The 16,993-nt window shown below is 48.6% G+C and overlaps 1 protein-coding gene across 3 annotated transcripts in view; it reads left to right on the plus strand.

Annotated features, from left to right (window-relative positions):
• The window catches only part of DIP2B (disco interacting protein 2 homolog B), a 67,692-nt gene that overhangs the window by 30,696 nt on the left and 20,003 nt on the right, over positions 1–16,993 (plus strand). For all 3 annotated transcript variants that reach the window (XM_080635256.1, XM_080635257.1, XM_080635258.1), the window contains exons 3-12: positions 4,546–4,689; positions 6,474–6,599; positions 8,196–8,408; positions 10,629–10,772; positions 12,328–12,447; positions 12,979–13,176; positions 13,414–13,505; positions 13,999–14,109; positions 15,874–15,997; positions 16,507–16,616. In XM_080635256.1, the coding sequence (XP_080491382.1) occupies positions 4,546–4,689; positions 6,474–6,599; positions 8,196–8,408; positions 10,629–10,772; positions 12,328–12,447; positions 12,979–13,176; positions 13,414–13,505; positions 13,999–14,109; positions 15,874–15,997; positions 16,507–16,616 (1,382 nt within the window). The remainder of the gene's footprint in view (positions 1–4,545; positions 4,690–6,473; positions 6,600–8,195; positions 8,409–10,628; positions 10,773–12,327; positions 12,448–12,978; positions 13,177–13,413; positions 13,506–13,998; positions 14,110–15,873; positions 15,998–16,506; positions 16,617–16,993) is intronic.

Raw genomic sequence — 16,993 nt, forward strand, 5'->3', positions numbered from 1 at the left:
CAGGATTTGGACCGCTGTGCTGGCTCAGCCCTCCGGCTTTAGTTATGTGTCTTGCATCCCATTGCCCCTAGATCTGGGAATCTCCCGTTGTAAACCATGTGTCAGTCATGCGCGAGGAATTCGGCATCAGGTCACTTGGTTAACGAGAAGACAATTAATTTAGCCCGCAACAGGGGGAAAGTAAATCCACTGCTGGCATTTGGTGCGTTCCAGTTCTCCAAGCACCTTCCTGATGTTCGTTAATGGCCTGTCTCCATTTCAGATGTGAAATGAGGCGAAGGCAGCTGCGGGGACGTGTCAGGGCATGTCAGCGTTGTAATTGGGGAGATGCTGATTGCTGAGTGCAGGCTCCATTCACATTGCCTCTGGGAGCTTGCCTCATTATTGGGGAGTGAAGGCAGCAATGTTAATTACCTAAAGATACAAGTTTTCCTGGTGCAGCATCCATTTCTGCACATGGAGCTCAGGTGATGAGCTGTGATACCGGCATTGCTGCCTTGGAAGGAAGTGTTTCAAGCAGCTTCCCAGGCTGGGATGTTAAGGAATGCTGCTGGTTTCACTGCTGCTGAACCAAAGCAGGCAGGCTCAACCCATGTTACACCACTAAGTGCCTGTGAGAGCAAACTGCTGGCATCCCATCCCCAATGTCTTCCTGGTACGTGTAACTGCAAGAGGTTTAACCCTAAAGCCTTCTGGAACAGACTGGGGCTGGCTGCTTCGGGGTGTTGTTTCTGTTGGAGCATCACTGACATCTGTGAGGACCAAACGTTTTCTTTCCCTATGGAAAAAGGCAGCACAATGGGATTTTGTGCCTGGTTTGAAAAGTGCTGTTTGAAACCACCTCTTGGAGCTGGTTTGTGCTGCAGGTTGCAGGCAAGCCTCTGCCTAGGGAAGCAGCTCCTGCTCCACATCTGGAAAAGCATTTACAGCTTTGTACCTCCAGCCATGCAGATGCAGGAACACCTTTGCCAAAGGAGCAGCCCTTGCACAGAGCCTGTGACAGAGAACGTTTTGGTGCTGTTGAAGATGCTGCGTTCGCTTCCTGTGCTGCTTGCAAAGGGAATAAGGTCCATGGAGCACGGAATCACTGCGAGAACCTTCAGCGTGGCTGCTGGGGTGCGCTCGCTCCTGGTCCCTGTTCTCATGGTGGTGAGATGTGGGATGCCAGCGAGGAGCAGCAAGAGCTCTGCTGTCCAGTCTGGCTTTCAGCATCCTGCTCTTTCAGCTGGGAGTGGATGTGGGCTGTGAGGCAGGGGTAAACCAGCTTTGTCTGAGCCTGTGAATTAACCACTCGTGCTCCAGCTGTGTGGGGTAGGGAGTTTCACCCCTTTACAAGGTCGGACTCAGCTACCACAGGTGGGGGATTACTGTCTTCCTTATTCATTGGGAGGGGTATCCCAAGTGCGGATAAAGCCAATCGCTTGGCTCTAGAGAAGGAATTCTTCCATCTTTGAGATACACCCAGGACTGAATCAATGGAGCGCCTGAATTCCCACTTCATGCCCTGTACAAGGCAGAGCTAAGATCCAGGTAACTCCTGCAGAGGTCTCTGAATGTCCTGAATCTGGTGAGTTTCCAGCTTTCCCAGTGCGAGAAGGCAGCAGCAGCCACTTGCTGCTGAGCAAGGCTGTGTCCTGTGCTCTGGAGGTGCTGTTCAGGCTGACCTGTGAACCTGAGATCCTCCAGTTTGTTATTTACATGCTCTTTACCTGTGGCTTGAAGAAACCCATCCTGGTACGAGGAGCAGCTGGTCCAACAGCAGCACTTCTGTTCAGGCCTGTATGCAAACCAGCAGAATAACAGGTTTGCCTGCTGCTCTGCTTCCCTCAGATGAATCCAGCACCTCCTGTGCCTGTTATTAACGTCAGCGGCTATCCCTGTCGCTCATACGTGATGCTTGTGGTGATTCCTTTAATCTAAACCTCTTTGTATTAAGGAATCAATCTGAATCTCTGAATCACTGAACCTCTTCAACAAAGCACAAGATCCTGGAGCAGTCAGTTCCGCTTAACAGCTAAACTATTCCAAGATCCATAGCATCCTTCCAAAGGGAATCTGAGGGTTTTCGTGTCTCTCTAGATCCAGATCCTGCCAGCAGAGAAACTGCAGTTACAGCAGGGTTATTATAAAGAGAATGCCAAATAAGTCACCTATCACCTGCCAGGTTGAGCTGACTTGTGTTGCTTTGTTGTCTAACCGTTGGTGATGTAGTGTAGCTGTACGCTTCTCCCTTCATCTGTGCGTGCTTTGTTAGGCTTCTGGAGCATGTTATTGTGTCAGAGCAAACTGTTCCAACAAAGACCTCGTTCTTGGTGTGTCATGTCACTTACAGACACGTTTGATCCCTTTCTAAATGAGATGTCATGTTTGCCTTGCGTTGCGCTGCGGAGCAGACGAGATGCTGTTGCAAGACTTACAGGAGAACTGAACAGGAATGGAATAATTCATTTCAAATAGTGGTAAATCTGCTGCTGACATCTAGTGGGTACTTGAATTTGTAAATATTCCTGATCAGAAGGCATCAAGCTCAGTCTGCGAGGTTGTCTTTGCATTCAAGTGAAGCTCCCTTGGTTTTGATGAAGGCAGATACGTGCTACAGAGATGTTCAACTGGTTATCAATGAAACCCGTTCCAGCATAACAGGAAGGAGACACAGACACTGGTTCTTTTGCATGAGGGTAAAGAGATTCTGAATTGAAAGCCTTGCTCTGAAGTCCAGGTCTTCTGATTACCGCATCCTGCACCTACACCACAGGATGTGGCTGCCCCATCCCTGGCAGTGTTCAAGGCCAGGTTGGACACAGGGGCTTGGAACAAGCGGCTCCAGTGGAAGGGGTCCCTGCCCGTGCAGGGGTTGGGACTGGAGGATCTTTAAGGTCCCTTCCAACCCAAACCAGTCTGGGATTCTATGAAGTCTCTTATCCTTTGCTGTTCTACCTTTTATGTTGCTGGCATCTCTGTACAGGTGATGGTTGTGTTTCGATGTGTGACTACAGAGCTCTGTGGCGTGATATCCAAAAAATACCAGTGAAAATGGGCAATAACGTGCTTTGTGTTCCTGGCTAGCAGGATATCTTCTTTTTCACTAGAAATAAAGGTTCTCCTGTTTTGGCACGATAGCTTAAAGAAGAGCTCATACATCAGTTTGGTACCTTGCCTCCATTGAGCGTTGGTATTGCAAATGGAACCACTGCAGATTGGAGGAAGAGATGCTCCCAGGCCAAATAGTGAAGCCGGGGGTTAGGAGAGCTTCTTCCATGAGCACGTTCCCCTGTATTCCTGGTTTTTTCCAAAGCATTTATTGCTGGGTTACTTTGCTGTAACATTCCATTAATGCTCTGCTCTTCTGGATGTTGGGAGCTGCAGGACGATGGTTGAAGATGCCTGCAACTGGTTGGGTTTGATTTGCTGGTCCTGTGAGTTCCCCGAGCTCGAGGCACTTGCCTTAAGCTGTTTACCTAAAACCACACACTACGAAAGTGGCGTAGCTGGAATTGGAGCCCGGGATTTGTGGCTTCCTCTTCAGTTCTCCAATCCTATGGGAGTTTGTGCGGATGCGGAAGCGGCGCGTATTTAGATGAACCAAGTGCTCTTCTTTTCGCATGGCTGGAGGTGGCAGCCTGCAGGTAACTACAGCTCAATGAGCTCTTGGGTTGAGTTTTGAAGGAGTTCCCACTGCTGCACAGATTCATTTTAGGATTGGAAGTGCAGAGGCAACGATTCCCAGTGTCCCTGAACGATGGAAAGTGGGAATTTCTCATCAGATCATCTATTTAGCTCCATGTAGCCAGGGTTTTCTCATCAGTGGTCACTGGAACGTTGAGGAATGAACCCAGCTGCTCACCATCTTTTTCTGAGGGCTCTTCTCAACTCAAACTTCATTTGGGATAATGGGATATTAAGACCTCTTTACTCACTGTGCCCGCAGCAAAGGTGCCTGCAAGGGGACTGATGTAAATGACTGTCATCTCCAAAAGCAGTTTTCATACCTTGCTCATTCTCTTCTGTCTTCATGCAGTGATGGGGGTGTAGTGAAGACCTATTCCCATTGGAAACGTGGCAAAACAGAGAGGAAACCATACAGATCCCAAATCACAAACCACTGCAAACGGCTCTGTTGGATGTGTGGAAGTGTAGGACCCGCCTGCCTTTACCCCCTGTTTAATTTATCAGGATCTATCTGAATCACATCACCTTTGCTTTTGTATTTTGTGATGGGTTCTTTAGGGGTGACTTCACCTCCTTTCTCATTGATAGCTGGGTTATGTGACCTGCTTCAGGTTTGCTGTAGGATGTCTCTTCCTTCAAGTGCCTTATCACGCCTTAAAAAGAAGAAAGCTGGGAAAAAGCTGAAGACTAAGGTTAAAGAAGGGGCAGGTTTATCAACTGATAAGGGTATAATTGGGCAAATGTATTAATGTACTAATTAGATCCACTTTACTACCAAAAACGGGGGAAATCCTGTAATTCTATGATAAGAGGAAAGTTTGGTCACCGAAAGCTGCTTCTGTTCCCTGCTCTCGGAGAGCTGTGACTGTTTTCCAGGTGCTGAGCCAGCGTTACAGAAAGAACCCAAACCTCAGATGCCTGTTCCGTCTGCCGCACCAGCCTCAGCACCATCCGCATCCTCAGCATCCAAGTTTCACCGAGCTCGCTCGGGGGGAGCCAGAGATGAACGTTATCGATCGGGTAAGGGCAAAGGATCCCCTGGGATCCCTGTTCATGGGGACGAACGTGCTGTGTCCTCCCAAGGAATCGAGCCTGTTATTTGTCCACTGATGGTGGCTGTGTGTGAAGAAACATCAGACTTGTGCACCTGCAGCTGCTGAATCAAGCAGCACGTGAATAGAAGCAGCAGGTAACTCTTTGCCACCGTGATTTTCTGCCTTGAATGCAGCTCTTCAATGCAGGTCCTTGACAGAATGGAAAGCTTATTTGAACCATGGCTGTAGGTAACCAGATACAGGGAAGTGAGAGGTAATCCTCTGTTCCTGGAGCTGGTGATTGCTGTGCATATCTGCTCTGGGAGCTCGGAGGATGGGAGCTGGCTTTCTTCATGGGTGAGAACACGTTAGCTTCCAAAGAGCAGCAGCAGTGCCTGTCTAGCACCCTGCAGGTCCCTGCTCCACTTCAGGAAAGGAGAAGGTGGCAGCACCTGTTTGTTGGTTCCATCTGGCTTTGCTTTTCCTTTTGCTTTAACGAGATGGAAGTTTTCTGCTCAGTGGGGGCAAGTGCAGTATCTCAGCTCCACCTTCTCCACTGCTATCGTTGCAGAAGGCATTAGAAGAGCCCAATTTCCTGGGGTTTGGAAAAGCATAATTAAAATACATTAATATGAGAAATTAATAAAGATGGGCTCTCCTTTGTTGTAGTATTCTTTTAATAAATAGTCTTCCCATCACGTGTAAAGTGTCTTCCTTCTGGATGTGCACAGAGGGATGGAAGCCTCATGCCCTAGCCTGTTGCAGTTTGCAGTCAGTTCGTATTTACAGGTGCATTTGGTACCTTTTAAGATTTACAGGAAATCACCATGTCCTCAACATAAAAAGGACATGGAGCTGTTGGAACAAGTCCAGAGGAGGCCACGAGGATGATCAGGGGACTGGAGCACCTCCTGTATGGAGCCAGGCTGAGAAAGTTGGGGCTGTTCAGCCTGGAGAAGAGAAGCTGCGTGGAGACCTCAGAGCAGCTTCCAGTGTCTGAAGGGGGGCTATAGGGATGCTGGGGATGGACTCTTCATCAGGGACTGCAGTGACAGGACAAGGGGTAACGGGTTCAAACTGAAACGGGGGAAGTTTAGATTGGATCTAAGGAAGAAATTCTTTACTGAGAGGGTGCTGAGGCACTGGAATGGGTTGCCCAGGGAGGTTGTGAATGCTTCATCCCTGGCAGTGTTCAAGGCCAGGTTGGACAGAGCCTTGGGTGCCCTGGTTTAGTGTGAGGTGTCCCTGCCCATGGCAGGGGGTTGGAACTGGATGAGCTTAAGGTCCTTTCCAACCCAAACCATTCCATGATTCTATGAAATCTGCCTCCATGCAGGGTTTTGAACATAAGGGGTTTCCTGTATCACACAACTGGCTCAGAACCTGTCCGTTTATAGAGCAGGGTTGCACCTGGGGCTGTGTACACTGGTAGCTTATATACGTCTTTAAAGCTTATTTTAGGGTACCAGTTGGTTGGGTTGAGGTTTCTATGAAAGATGCTAGAGACACAAGAATACATTGCCTAATCCAGAGGATTCCAGACTAAAACCGCGGGCCTTGCTGCCAGCTTGCTAACGTCAGAAACCTCAGTTTCCCTCTTTTGAAGGGGAAATGTTACTCCTGAGATGGCGAAATGCAGTTGTGTGCTCAGGTACGGTGAAAGGGGGGATTGCATGAGCAGGCAGCAGTGGGTGCACGCGTGTGAGCCTGGTGTGGTTTTCTGCCTCCTCTGCTCTTGCAAAGCTGAGTGTGTGACCTCCTGTTTCGCAGATATCCACACGGAAGCGGTCCAGGCAGCGCTGGCAAAGCACAAAGAGCAGAAGATGGCCCTGCCCATGCCGACGAAGAGGCGCTCCACCTTTGTGCAGTCTCCAGCTGATGCCTGCACCCCTCCAGGTTAGGCTCTTGCAGTGTGGAGGGTGAGCTGTGCACCGGGAGCAGTTTCCAAAGCAAATCACCCAACCCCTTCAGCCCATCTGTGTAGTTCCTTTACTACATCTGAGCAGCTGCTTGCTGTTTGTTGGGGCTGTGAAAATGCCTCCTCTTCTGGGAGCATCCAGAGAATCAATTGGCAGGAGCTGAAGCGGGATTCCTGGACTGAGGCTGCTTCTTTTGCTTCCCTCACACCTATTTCCATTGCTTAATTCCCGTTTTGATGCTGTTGAGGTTGGATATTTAACCTACAGGTAAAGGATTGGCAGCGATGGGCATCTCGGGGCAAGGACCTTGGAGGGGGTCCTGTGGGATTCCACGCCTTGCAGGACTTTTCCTTCCTAACCCGTCCCATGTAATGGCTGCAGCAGAATTCCTCAGATAACGTGGTGTTGGAATGGTGCATGGGATGTTAATAACTCTCTGTTTTCAAGCAGCTGTATGCACTGGCTTAAACATGAGTATGTGTAATCCTCAGCAGTGACTTCTATGTTGTGTCTCATTGTGCAGAAGCATCGCAGCCATTTGGATTGACAAAGTCATCTCACAGGATGAATTCATATCCCATTGTGAATTCATACCTCGCTGAAACTGCTCTGCTGGGCCCGCCCCTTCACTCACTCCTGTACCTCCTCCTTCTCCTCATGCTTTGGTTTTCCTTTCTCCTGGGGGCTGATGCATGTTCCTGGTGTGCTTTGTACTCATTTGTCCAGGACAACAGCACATTGAGCTCTGGTCCCTCCACCTGTAAAGATTAGCGTTTAGAGTGTGTCTGGAATCAGCCTTTCCTTCAGCTCCTGTCTGCATTCTACAAGGAGGTGGAACATAGTTTAACAATGTAAGAGTATAGACAGGCAGTGCCTTTGAAGCACACGCAAGAGTCAGGCCAAAGCCCGACTGAATGTTTGCATGTAACAGGTTCAGACCCCAAGCAGTGAGTGCTTTCCTCATGATAAATGAATAAGGAGCTCACAGCTTTAGGACAGAGGAGGCATCTGTTCTCCGGGAAGCACAGGATGCAGTTCCTCAGTGGAGTTTGCTCCGGTTTGGTTTGGGGTTGGGTTTTTGGGGCTTGTTTTCTGCTATTGAAAGGGACCCATTTAGAACATCAGACAAAAGCGTTTGCTGAACGTGGCCCTGGCACGCTGGGTTCCCAGTGCCTGCGTTCGGCTTTGTTCCTGTGAACTTCCAGTTTGGACCGATCCTGACCCCTCACTTTGCTTTCGGAGTCACCAAAGTCAGGCAAGGCAGTGTCTGATGTTATAGAATAATGGGAAATGAATGAAGGGCAAAGGGAACCCAGGGGAAGGATGCTTTGAGGAGGTGAATCTGTTGTGTGCTTTAAACAGGGGGCAAACACTAGGGGTAAATGTGTTCACCCGGGAGATGTCTGCTGCTTTAACTTCTCGTTTGGCCACTGTAACCTTGTTTGACACAGCCTGTGGCAAGGGGGGTCTTCGTGTTCCAAGAAGCCATTGCTCTGTGGATTGGACAGAGAGCATGTTCCATGTGATGTGCTTTTCCCTAAGCAGCTAGATTTTCTTTTCTGCTTCCACACAGACACGTCTTCCGCATCCGAGGATGAGGGCTCGCTAAGGCGCCAAGCTGCTCTTTCTGCTGCATTGCATCAGAGCTTACAGAATGCTGAGTCTTGGATCAACCGATCTATTCAGGGGTCATCCACATCTTCATCAGCATCTTCTACACTTTCCCATGGAGAAGGCAAAGGGACCAGTGGGTCACTAGCTGATGTATTTGCCAATACTCGAATAGGTAGGAGATGGGTACCAACAGAACAACTGCTTCGAGTTCAGATTGTATTTGTAAAGCTGGAGTTGTCCATTGCATAAGGGGAATTCGGATCCAGAGCTCAGTCAGATTTGATGGCGCTTGCCAGGATTATTGGAGTCGTACCTTCACAATGGTTTTTGTCCTTAGGAATTTCAGGATGCTGAGTTGGTTGCAAATGGGGAAGTTGGGAGCAGGAGCTTGTGGAAGTAGAAAAGACTCCAGGCTGCGCTGACAGCACTGGGAGAATCAGGAGGCACAACTTTATCTCTGTATGCTGTGTTGCTTATGTCTACAGCTGTTGGAAGCTACTGTGTGTACAGAGCTGCTGTATGCAAGTAGCATTCGGCATCTGTGTCCTGATGAATCCCGTACCGAGTGGGGGAAATGCTGTGTTTTAACGTTCTCATTTTGCTGTAAGGTTTATTGTTTGGGGTAGAAAAGAGAAAAGAACCAAAGCCAGCCATGCAGTGAGCGTACCATGAAGAAATGGTTTTAGCAGAGCCAAGATGTAGCTCAGATCTCTCATGAGTAGTCCAAGAAGGAATCAGAGCATCCAGGTATTGAGACGCCGGAGCAAAAGCGACAGATCTGGATACCCCAGGCTCAGTCTTTTGAGGCTCTGAGGTGCTCCTTGCTGCTGATGCTTCTGTATGAAATGGCAGAGTTTGGTTTTGTTCTGTGTCCGTTTGTCTCCTCTCATTTTTTACCTGCTGATGAGGGTATTACTGCATCTGAGGACATGTCTCTATGTTGTGTGCTCTCTGCTTTTGCTTGACTGGGTTGGGGCAAGCAGTGCATAGAAGTGCTGGTGGTTTATAACTCACTTCAGTTATGTTTTACTGCTGTTATTGTTGTCTCTTTGTTTGCTGGGGTGCAGTTTGTCTTCTGAAAGGGGGGAAATTGCCCATAAAACGCAGTCAATGTCATGGATGTGTCTTTGAAGCAGGAAGGCTGCTTTTAATTGGAGCATCCAGAAAGCCACGTTCCCTCTTGTAATGAGTTGAGGTAATGCAGCTTTTCCCTCCAGAATAACTGCTCCAATGAATACTTGATGCAAAAGAGAAGCTTTAAACCCATGCTGGAGTTACATTTGCCAGATGGATGCCACGTTCATCCTGTGTTAACACCTAATTTAAATGAACAGGAGCTCTCCTATGCAGTTTTATGCATCTCTAAAAAGCCCTGCAGATGTTTGAGCTTGTGTGAAATCCAGGTCATTCATAGCGATCTGAGAAGCTCAGCGTGTGAGGCACATCCCTGAGCACCACATCTCCAAAGGCGTGCAGAAACAGGGCTTTATGTTCTCCTTAGAAAGACCCACAGAGAATCAGCATCCAAAACCTTTAAGTGGGAATGATTTGGGATCTGACTCCTTCAGACTCCCTGGGTCTGAGCATAGTTTCCAAGTTGTTGGGTTTTATCCTTTATAAGCAACAATTGCTGGTTCCACTGAGCTAGAACAGACCATTCTTGCCCTATCAGGTGATTGAACCTCCTGTGTTGTAGAAAGCAATCCCATGTAAGCAAAAATCACTTATTTAAGAGCAAATCCATGAGGAATTACTGAAGGATGCAGTTGCAATTCCAAAGCTACAAACACATCTGAAGAGCAGAGCAGTGTCTTGCAGCTTAAAGCAGAAGTAAGGCCCAGCTCTCTGTGTTCACTCACTCTGATTTAACTGCTGGCTCGTGCTCTTTAGGCACCGAACTGGAAGGGGTTTGAGCCCCACATGATGTTTTGCTGATGTGCTTTGGGCAGTAGCCCGCCGCGTGCTCTGCTTTACAAAGCCCTTACTGACCGATGGAGTTCAATAGCCTCATTCGAGCAAGAGGGATGCCTGCGTAAGGTGATGCAGGGTTTTGTTCTGGGGCTTTGGGTGTTTCAGAGCCCCGGCTTGGTTTCATGGCACTGAATGGCAAGAGACGGAGCTTGGTTTGAAGGGTAGACAGCAAGAACGGGAATTCTCCTTTGCTGAGCCGTGTTCCTGACACAAAGCCACTCACCTTGTGCCTTTGTTTGCCAGAACAGATAATGTGCACCTCCAAGAGCTATCTGACATAGGGAGCAGGGTGTTTAGTTTTAATAAGAGCTCCCATTCAACCTGTTCAGGTTGTTGGTAACAGGTAACTAACGCTTTGCCTGTTCCATCTGGGAATGAAGGTGTTTGTTAACTGGCATCTCAATTTCCTCCCTTCCTATAGAAAACCTCTCAGTTCCCCCAGACGTCACAGCAACTACCTCCTCTTCCTCAGCACGCCCAGCAGCCATCGACCTTCCTCCTGCAGGAATCGTGAAAGGCATGCACAAGGGATCCAACCGCTCTAGTCTCATGGATACTGCTGATGGTACGGAGGCTTGCAGGGCACCCAGGAGTGAGAATGCTCTTAAGGAAGCTTCCAGTGTCTGAAAGGGGCTACAAGGATGCTGCAGAGGGACCTGCATCAGGGGCTGGAGCGATGGAACAAGGAGTGAAGGGGTCAGACTGGAACAGGGAAGTTCAGGTTGGAGATAAGGAAGCTCTTCCCTGTGAGGGTGCTGAGGCGCTGGCCCAGGGTGCCCCGAGAAGCTGTGGCTGCCCCATCCCTGGCAGTGTTCAAAGCCAGGTTGGGTGACCTGGTTTAGTGTGAGGTGTCCCTGCCCATGGCAGGGGGTTGGAACTGGATGATCTCAAGGTCCTTTGCAGCCCAGCCCATTCTGTTATCCTAAGTCACAGGATTTATTGTCCCAACTCAAGTTTATCTCATTGAAGCACTTCACAGGTTTGAAGTGGTTGTGCCATTGCATGCACACATTCCTGTGCTGCAGTTATGACACTGGCATTAACCCATTCCCGTGATGCAGCACACACCCATCACCTGCTGTGATGAAGTGGGGAAAACCATGGGAGAGGGAACAGTCTACCATGTTTAAAGGTAAAAATGACAAATCCATAGGTAGGCTCCTTGGTTTTAAAAGCTTTTATCCCTGCAGCCCCCAAAATCAAGGTAAGATGAGTGAAATAATGCAGTTCTTAGCTCCCACAGAGCTGATTATACTCACTGTGAGCTGGTTGCCATAAACCTTTGTGCTGTGAGGGGTGGCATTAATGCTTCTGCTCTTGCTATGTCCCCCCTCTGCTGGCAGCCTTGCAATGCAGCTGATCCACACCACAGGCAGGGCTTGCAGCAAGGGTGCTGGGCCAGGCACAGATGGAAATCGGCTTTGCAAGGGAGAAAATGCTTTAAAATGCATTTCTGTTACTGGCATTTATGAGCACCGAGTTCGTACAGAACCAATGTAACGCTTCCTGATGCCATCCTGCACTGGTACAACCTTTACTAATGGAAGCCAGTGGTTGAATGGGTGGGTGCACCTAGAGAAGTATCCTGTGGTGGAAGGAAGGAGGATAAGCATAAAAAGGACATGGAACTGTTGGAACAAGCCCAGAGGAGGGACTGGAGCACCTCCCATATGGAGCCAGGCTGAGAAAGTTGGGGCTGTTCAGCCTGGAGAAGAGAAGCTGCGTGGAGACCTCAGAGCAGCTTCCAGTGTCTGAAGGGGGCTATAGGGATGCTGAGGAGGGACTGTTCATCAGGGACTGCAGTGACAGGACAAGGGGTAACGGGTTCAAACTGAAACAGGGGAAGTTTAGATTGGATCTAAGGAAGAAATTCTTTACTGTGAGGGTGCTGAGGCACTGGAATGGGTTGCCCAGGGAGGTTGTGAATGCTCCATCCCTGGCAGTGTTCAAGGCCAGGTTGAGCAGAGCCTTGGGTGGCCTGGTTTAGTGTGAGGTGTCCCTGCCCATGGCAGGGGGTTGGAACTGGATGAGCTTAAGGTCCTTTCCAACCCAAACCATTCCATGAGTCTATGTCACCAGATGTGATGAGCACCTTTAGCAGTCAGGCTCTTTCCCTCCAGGTGTTCCTGTGAGCAGCAGGGTCTCCACAAAAATCCAGCAGTTGCTCAACACCTTGAAAAGACCCAAAAGACCCCCCCTGAAGGAATTCTTCGTGGATGATTTTGAAGAAATCGTGGAAGGTAACAGCCCCAAATAATGGCTTTATTCAGCTTTTGTTATCCCAGTGCTGGAGTTATTAATGCCATTGGTTCTGAGGTCGCCTCTGGTTCTGTGCTTGCAGCCTTCATGAGGTCTGAGACAAGAGCAATGCCTGAAGCTATGTAATGCACTGCTGAGCATTGCATCCGGGGGGCTGCTCAATGCTCAGCTTCATACAATAAAACTTCATAGAGAAACCCTTAAATCTGCTTTTAAAACTGGTTCGTTTGCTTCAGCAATGAATTCCCCATGGTCTTTACTGGTGCCTTCATTACAACCTTAAGGTTGTAGCATTCTTTTGGGTTACATTCCTCACTGTTGTGTTGAACACCTGTAGTGGCACATCAGAAGGCCATGGTCATGGTGTTTTGAGCGAGGAAATGAACTGAGATGGGGTGGTTAAACCTAAAGATCAGGAAGGAAAGCGCCTGGTTTCAGTGCATCTTTCCAGCTTCCCTGCCTGCTAACAAAGGGACGGAGATAAACTGCGACCGTTCTTGCATCTCCTGCAGTTCCCCAGCCTGACCCAAACCAGCCCAAGCCGGAGGGCCGCCAGATGACACCGGTGAAGGGAGAACCCCTGGGAGTTGTTTGTAACTGGCCTCCTGCCTTAGAAGCAGCCCTGCAGCGCTGGGGGACCACCCAAGCCAAATGTCCCTGCCTGACAGCCCTGGATGTTACCGGGAAACCCGTTTATACCCTCACGTACGGTGAGTTGAGCCCTGCCTTCCGTTGCTGACCTGCTCCAAAAGAGGGGATGGAACCCAGGGCTGATGGGCTAAGAGTGGTTGCAAATCCTTTGCTGGTTGTTGGGAGCTTTGGAGACAAAGCAGTTTAACTTTGGGATGTGGCTGTCGATGGTCATAGCAGTCAAGCATTGATGTGCATGCTCTTGTGTGCTGAGTTGATTTAGGCTTGTGCAAGTCTCTCCCCTCTTTGTGTTCCAGGCAAACTGTGGAGCAGGAGCCTCAAGCTGGCCTACACCCTGCTTAATAAACTGGGGACCAAGAACGAGCCCGTGTTAAAACCTGGAGACAGGGTAAGGGGTGTGGGACTGTCTGGTTCCCCCTCTGGAGCAACAAGAGGGTTTGGGGGGGCTGTAACTTACCCCGGGCACTGTAATCGTGTTCTTTTAATAGCAAGACTTACCCCAGGGACAGGCTATTTGGGAAGGAAACGTTTGTGAGTGTTCAGCCCTGCTGGTTCCTCTGTAAGCAACTTCTTGGCTCTGGACCTTGAAATAGACCTAAGGAAGAGCGTTGCCCCTCTGGGAGAAATACCGAGGTTTAGATCCCTGTGAGTTTGCTCTGTGTGCATCCTCACTGCATGGGCACACGGGGAGTGCTGCCATCACTGCAGGAGGAGGTCCTGCACGTACCATGCTTTCTGTGGAGCAAAGAGTGGTTGAAGGTGCCCCGTGGGAAATGCTGGGGTAGGATGTGAAAGAACACGAGGTTTTGTGACTTCGGGCACTGCAGAGGTGAACGTTTCCCCCTGTGTTTCAGCTAACGCCGTCGTTTTGTGCGTTGCAGGTAGCTCTGGTTTATCCCAACAACGACCCCGTCATGTTCATGGTGGCGTTTTACGGCTGTCTCCTAGCAGAAGTCATACCCGTGCCTATAGAGGTACCTCTTACCAGAAAGGTAACGTTGATGGACCTTAGAGCAGTGATGGGCTGATGTGGGGTGAAGGCCAAGTCAGACCATCAGCCTCTGAAAGTGTTTCACAGCCCCAAGCTGCTGCCTTAGCAGCTCGGTACCAACACAATGAGCAAGACCTTTGGGAACCTGGAATAGCTGTTTAGGAATGGAAAAGCATATTGACCAGAGAGCTGTGCTGGGCAGCTGGAAAGGGTCGATCCAGCTCAATGCTGTTGTCTCCGTTCTGTTATTGCACATAATTTATATGGTACAGATAATACTGTGATAATATACAGATGTATATTATCATGATGTACATGATGTGCAGATGTATGTTGCCATGATGTACATGATGCACAGATTTATATTGTCATGATGTACATGATGCACAGATGTATATCATCATGATGTACATGATGTGCAGATGTATATTGTCATGATGTACATGATGCACAGATGTATATTGTCATGATGTACATGATGCACAGATGTATATCATCATGATGTACATGATGCACAGATGTATATCATCATGATGTACATGATGCACAGATGTATATTGTCATGATGTACCTGATGTGCAGATGTATATTGTCATGTGTATATAATGTACAGATAATATTGTGAACATACCCTCTGATCCATATGAAGGGGGTCTCATTTCCACCCATACTTGGCATCTGCCAGTCTTTTGACTCTGCTGGAGACTGAAGGTGCTGTTTCTGAAGACATAAGGCAAATTCTTTGCTCAACAAAGTGTTTTCTTTACCCTTAACCAGAATTCTATCAATATTGCCATATTACTGCCTTAAACTATAGAATTTCATAAGAGAACACAAAGGCTACAGGATAATGGCAAACACATGGCAAAAGAGGTGTTAATGAAATGGTCCCTAGTCTGGTGATACCGTGGGAGCTTTGCTTTCATTTGTCTGCGCTGTGACAACTGCTATAGCAACCAACACAAAGTTAAAGCTTCTCCCAGTATTAGCATCTTCGTGAGCAGCCTCATCAGCGGTGTTATCCCTGTGCATTAGAAATGAGTTCCTGGGTAAAGAGAGGTCTCTTTATTTCAGTGTAATGATAGGGTTTGCTATTTTTTGTCTCATGATTCCTCTTTGGAGCATCTGGGCTTCCATTACTGAAAAGGAGTGGGGTGTGCTTGATGCCTGAATGCTGGGCATGAGCACTTGGGTTTGGTGGGTTTCGCATCCAATGCATTTTAGTGTTGCCAATGCAATATTTGCTGTGTAAAGAGCTCCATGTGAGAAACACCAAATCTCTCTGCAGTCTGTCCCCAGTTACATAATCATTTCAGCGCTGAGTAAAAGAAGCTCAGAAGAGCGCATTTGGTGTGCGGAAGATGCAGGAGCTCTTCTGCATTTTAGTGGTGGGTTAGCATTTCGCTATGGGCTTTTCCTGCCTGGTGGGTATGTCTCTGTTTTCACCCAGCAGGCCTTTGTGCTGGGTGTTTATCGTGTTCCAATGGGTTCTTATCTAAGCTCAGCAGCAGCTGTATTCATCACTGCCACGCAGCGGTCGTCATTTCCGTTTCAAACCATTGCCAGCCATTGGACGTAGGCAGAGAAGGGCAAACCAAAGGAAAGAGGTTTTGTGGACGTGGGTTTGTTCTTCTTTTAGCTCCTCATGGGATCCATAATGTTCCATCCAGTGAGCAGGGCATTACCAAACCTTGGCGTTTGGTGAGGGGAAAGTTGACTTTGCTCATCTGGAAACAGCAATGACTTCTTCCCTCTCTTCCCTCAGGATGCTGGTGGTCAGCAGATCGGTTTTCTGCTGGGAAGCTGTGGCATTGCCTTGGCCCTCACCACCGAAGTTTGTCTGAAAGGGCTTCCAAAAACCCAGAATGGAGAAATTGTGCAGTTTAAAGGTGAGATCAGTTGTGTCCTTGCTTCGGATTGAACTTCTGAGCTGTCTGAAGGCAGCGGTCAGAAGTCTTGAATGCATTCCTGGGAGTCAAAGGGAGCAGCTTTCCTGACAGCATCACTGAACTATTGTGGGTTTATGCATATGGATCGACCCAGATTGATCCGTGCGTTTGACAGAATTGCTTTGTCGCTCTGGAGCTCACAATGAATCCACCTTTACAAGGCAGGGTTGTCCTCAGATCCCTTCAGTGGCATTTGGCAGGTTCAGAAGCAGTTTTATTAGCAATACAACAAGCTATGTTTAGCAATACGGCAGGGATCTTCCCTCAGCTGAGGACGTACCTTGCTGCCCACTGGACTCCCTGATGAGAGACGAAATGAACCTTCTGGCTTGGTATTCTGCTTGTGTAACTGAACTTGCACAAATGATGGGGGCCCAGTGTGTTTTGCAGCATAGAAAGCCCTCAGTAAATACACTGATATTGATGTGCCACTTGATTTTGGCTCCTAGGTTGGCCCAGACTCAAATGGGTTGTGACAGATTCAAAGTATCTCTCCAAATCTCCTAAGGACTGGCAGCCCAACATCTCTGCCGCAGGAACTGAGCCAGCATATATTGAGGTGAGTGTTGAATGGGGAATAGAAAGTAGTTCCCGTGAGCGGGATTTAATGCTCTGATCACCAGGGAGAGAATCCTTTCCCCTCACTACCTTAAACTTCCCAGTTTCGAGCCACTGAATCAAGTCTTTCAGTGGGCACTGTGAAGCTTATTTGAGGTTCAGATACCTCTGGGGCCTTGAGCACTGCTCAGAATGAGTTGGAGAGCGCTGGTCTTGCTCCAGAAAGCTCTAATTGAGACAACTGAGCTCTCTGAGCACTTCCTAACACAGATTTCTGCAGCATCTTGAGTTCCCTCTTCTTCCTATCAACGCTTGTTTTCCTTCGCACACCTCAATAAGGCACCTTCGAGGAATTGCAGTGATTTGAGGAGTAACAGA

Source organism: Psittacula echo (assembly GCF_963264785.1).
Source record: "Psittacula echo genome assembly, chromosome: 27".
NCBI classification, from domain to species: Eukaryota; Metazoa; Chordata; class Aves; order Psittaciformes; family Psittacidae; genus Psittacula; species Psittacula echo.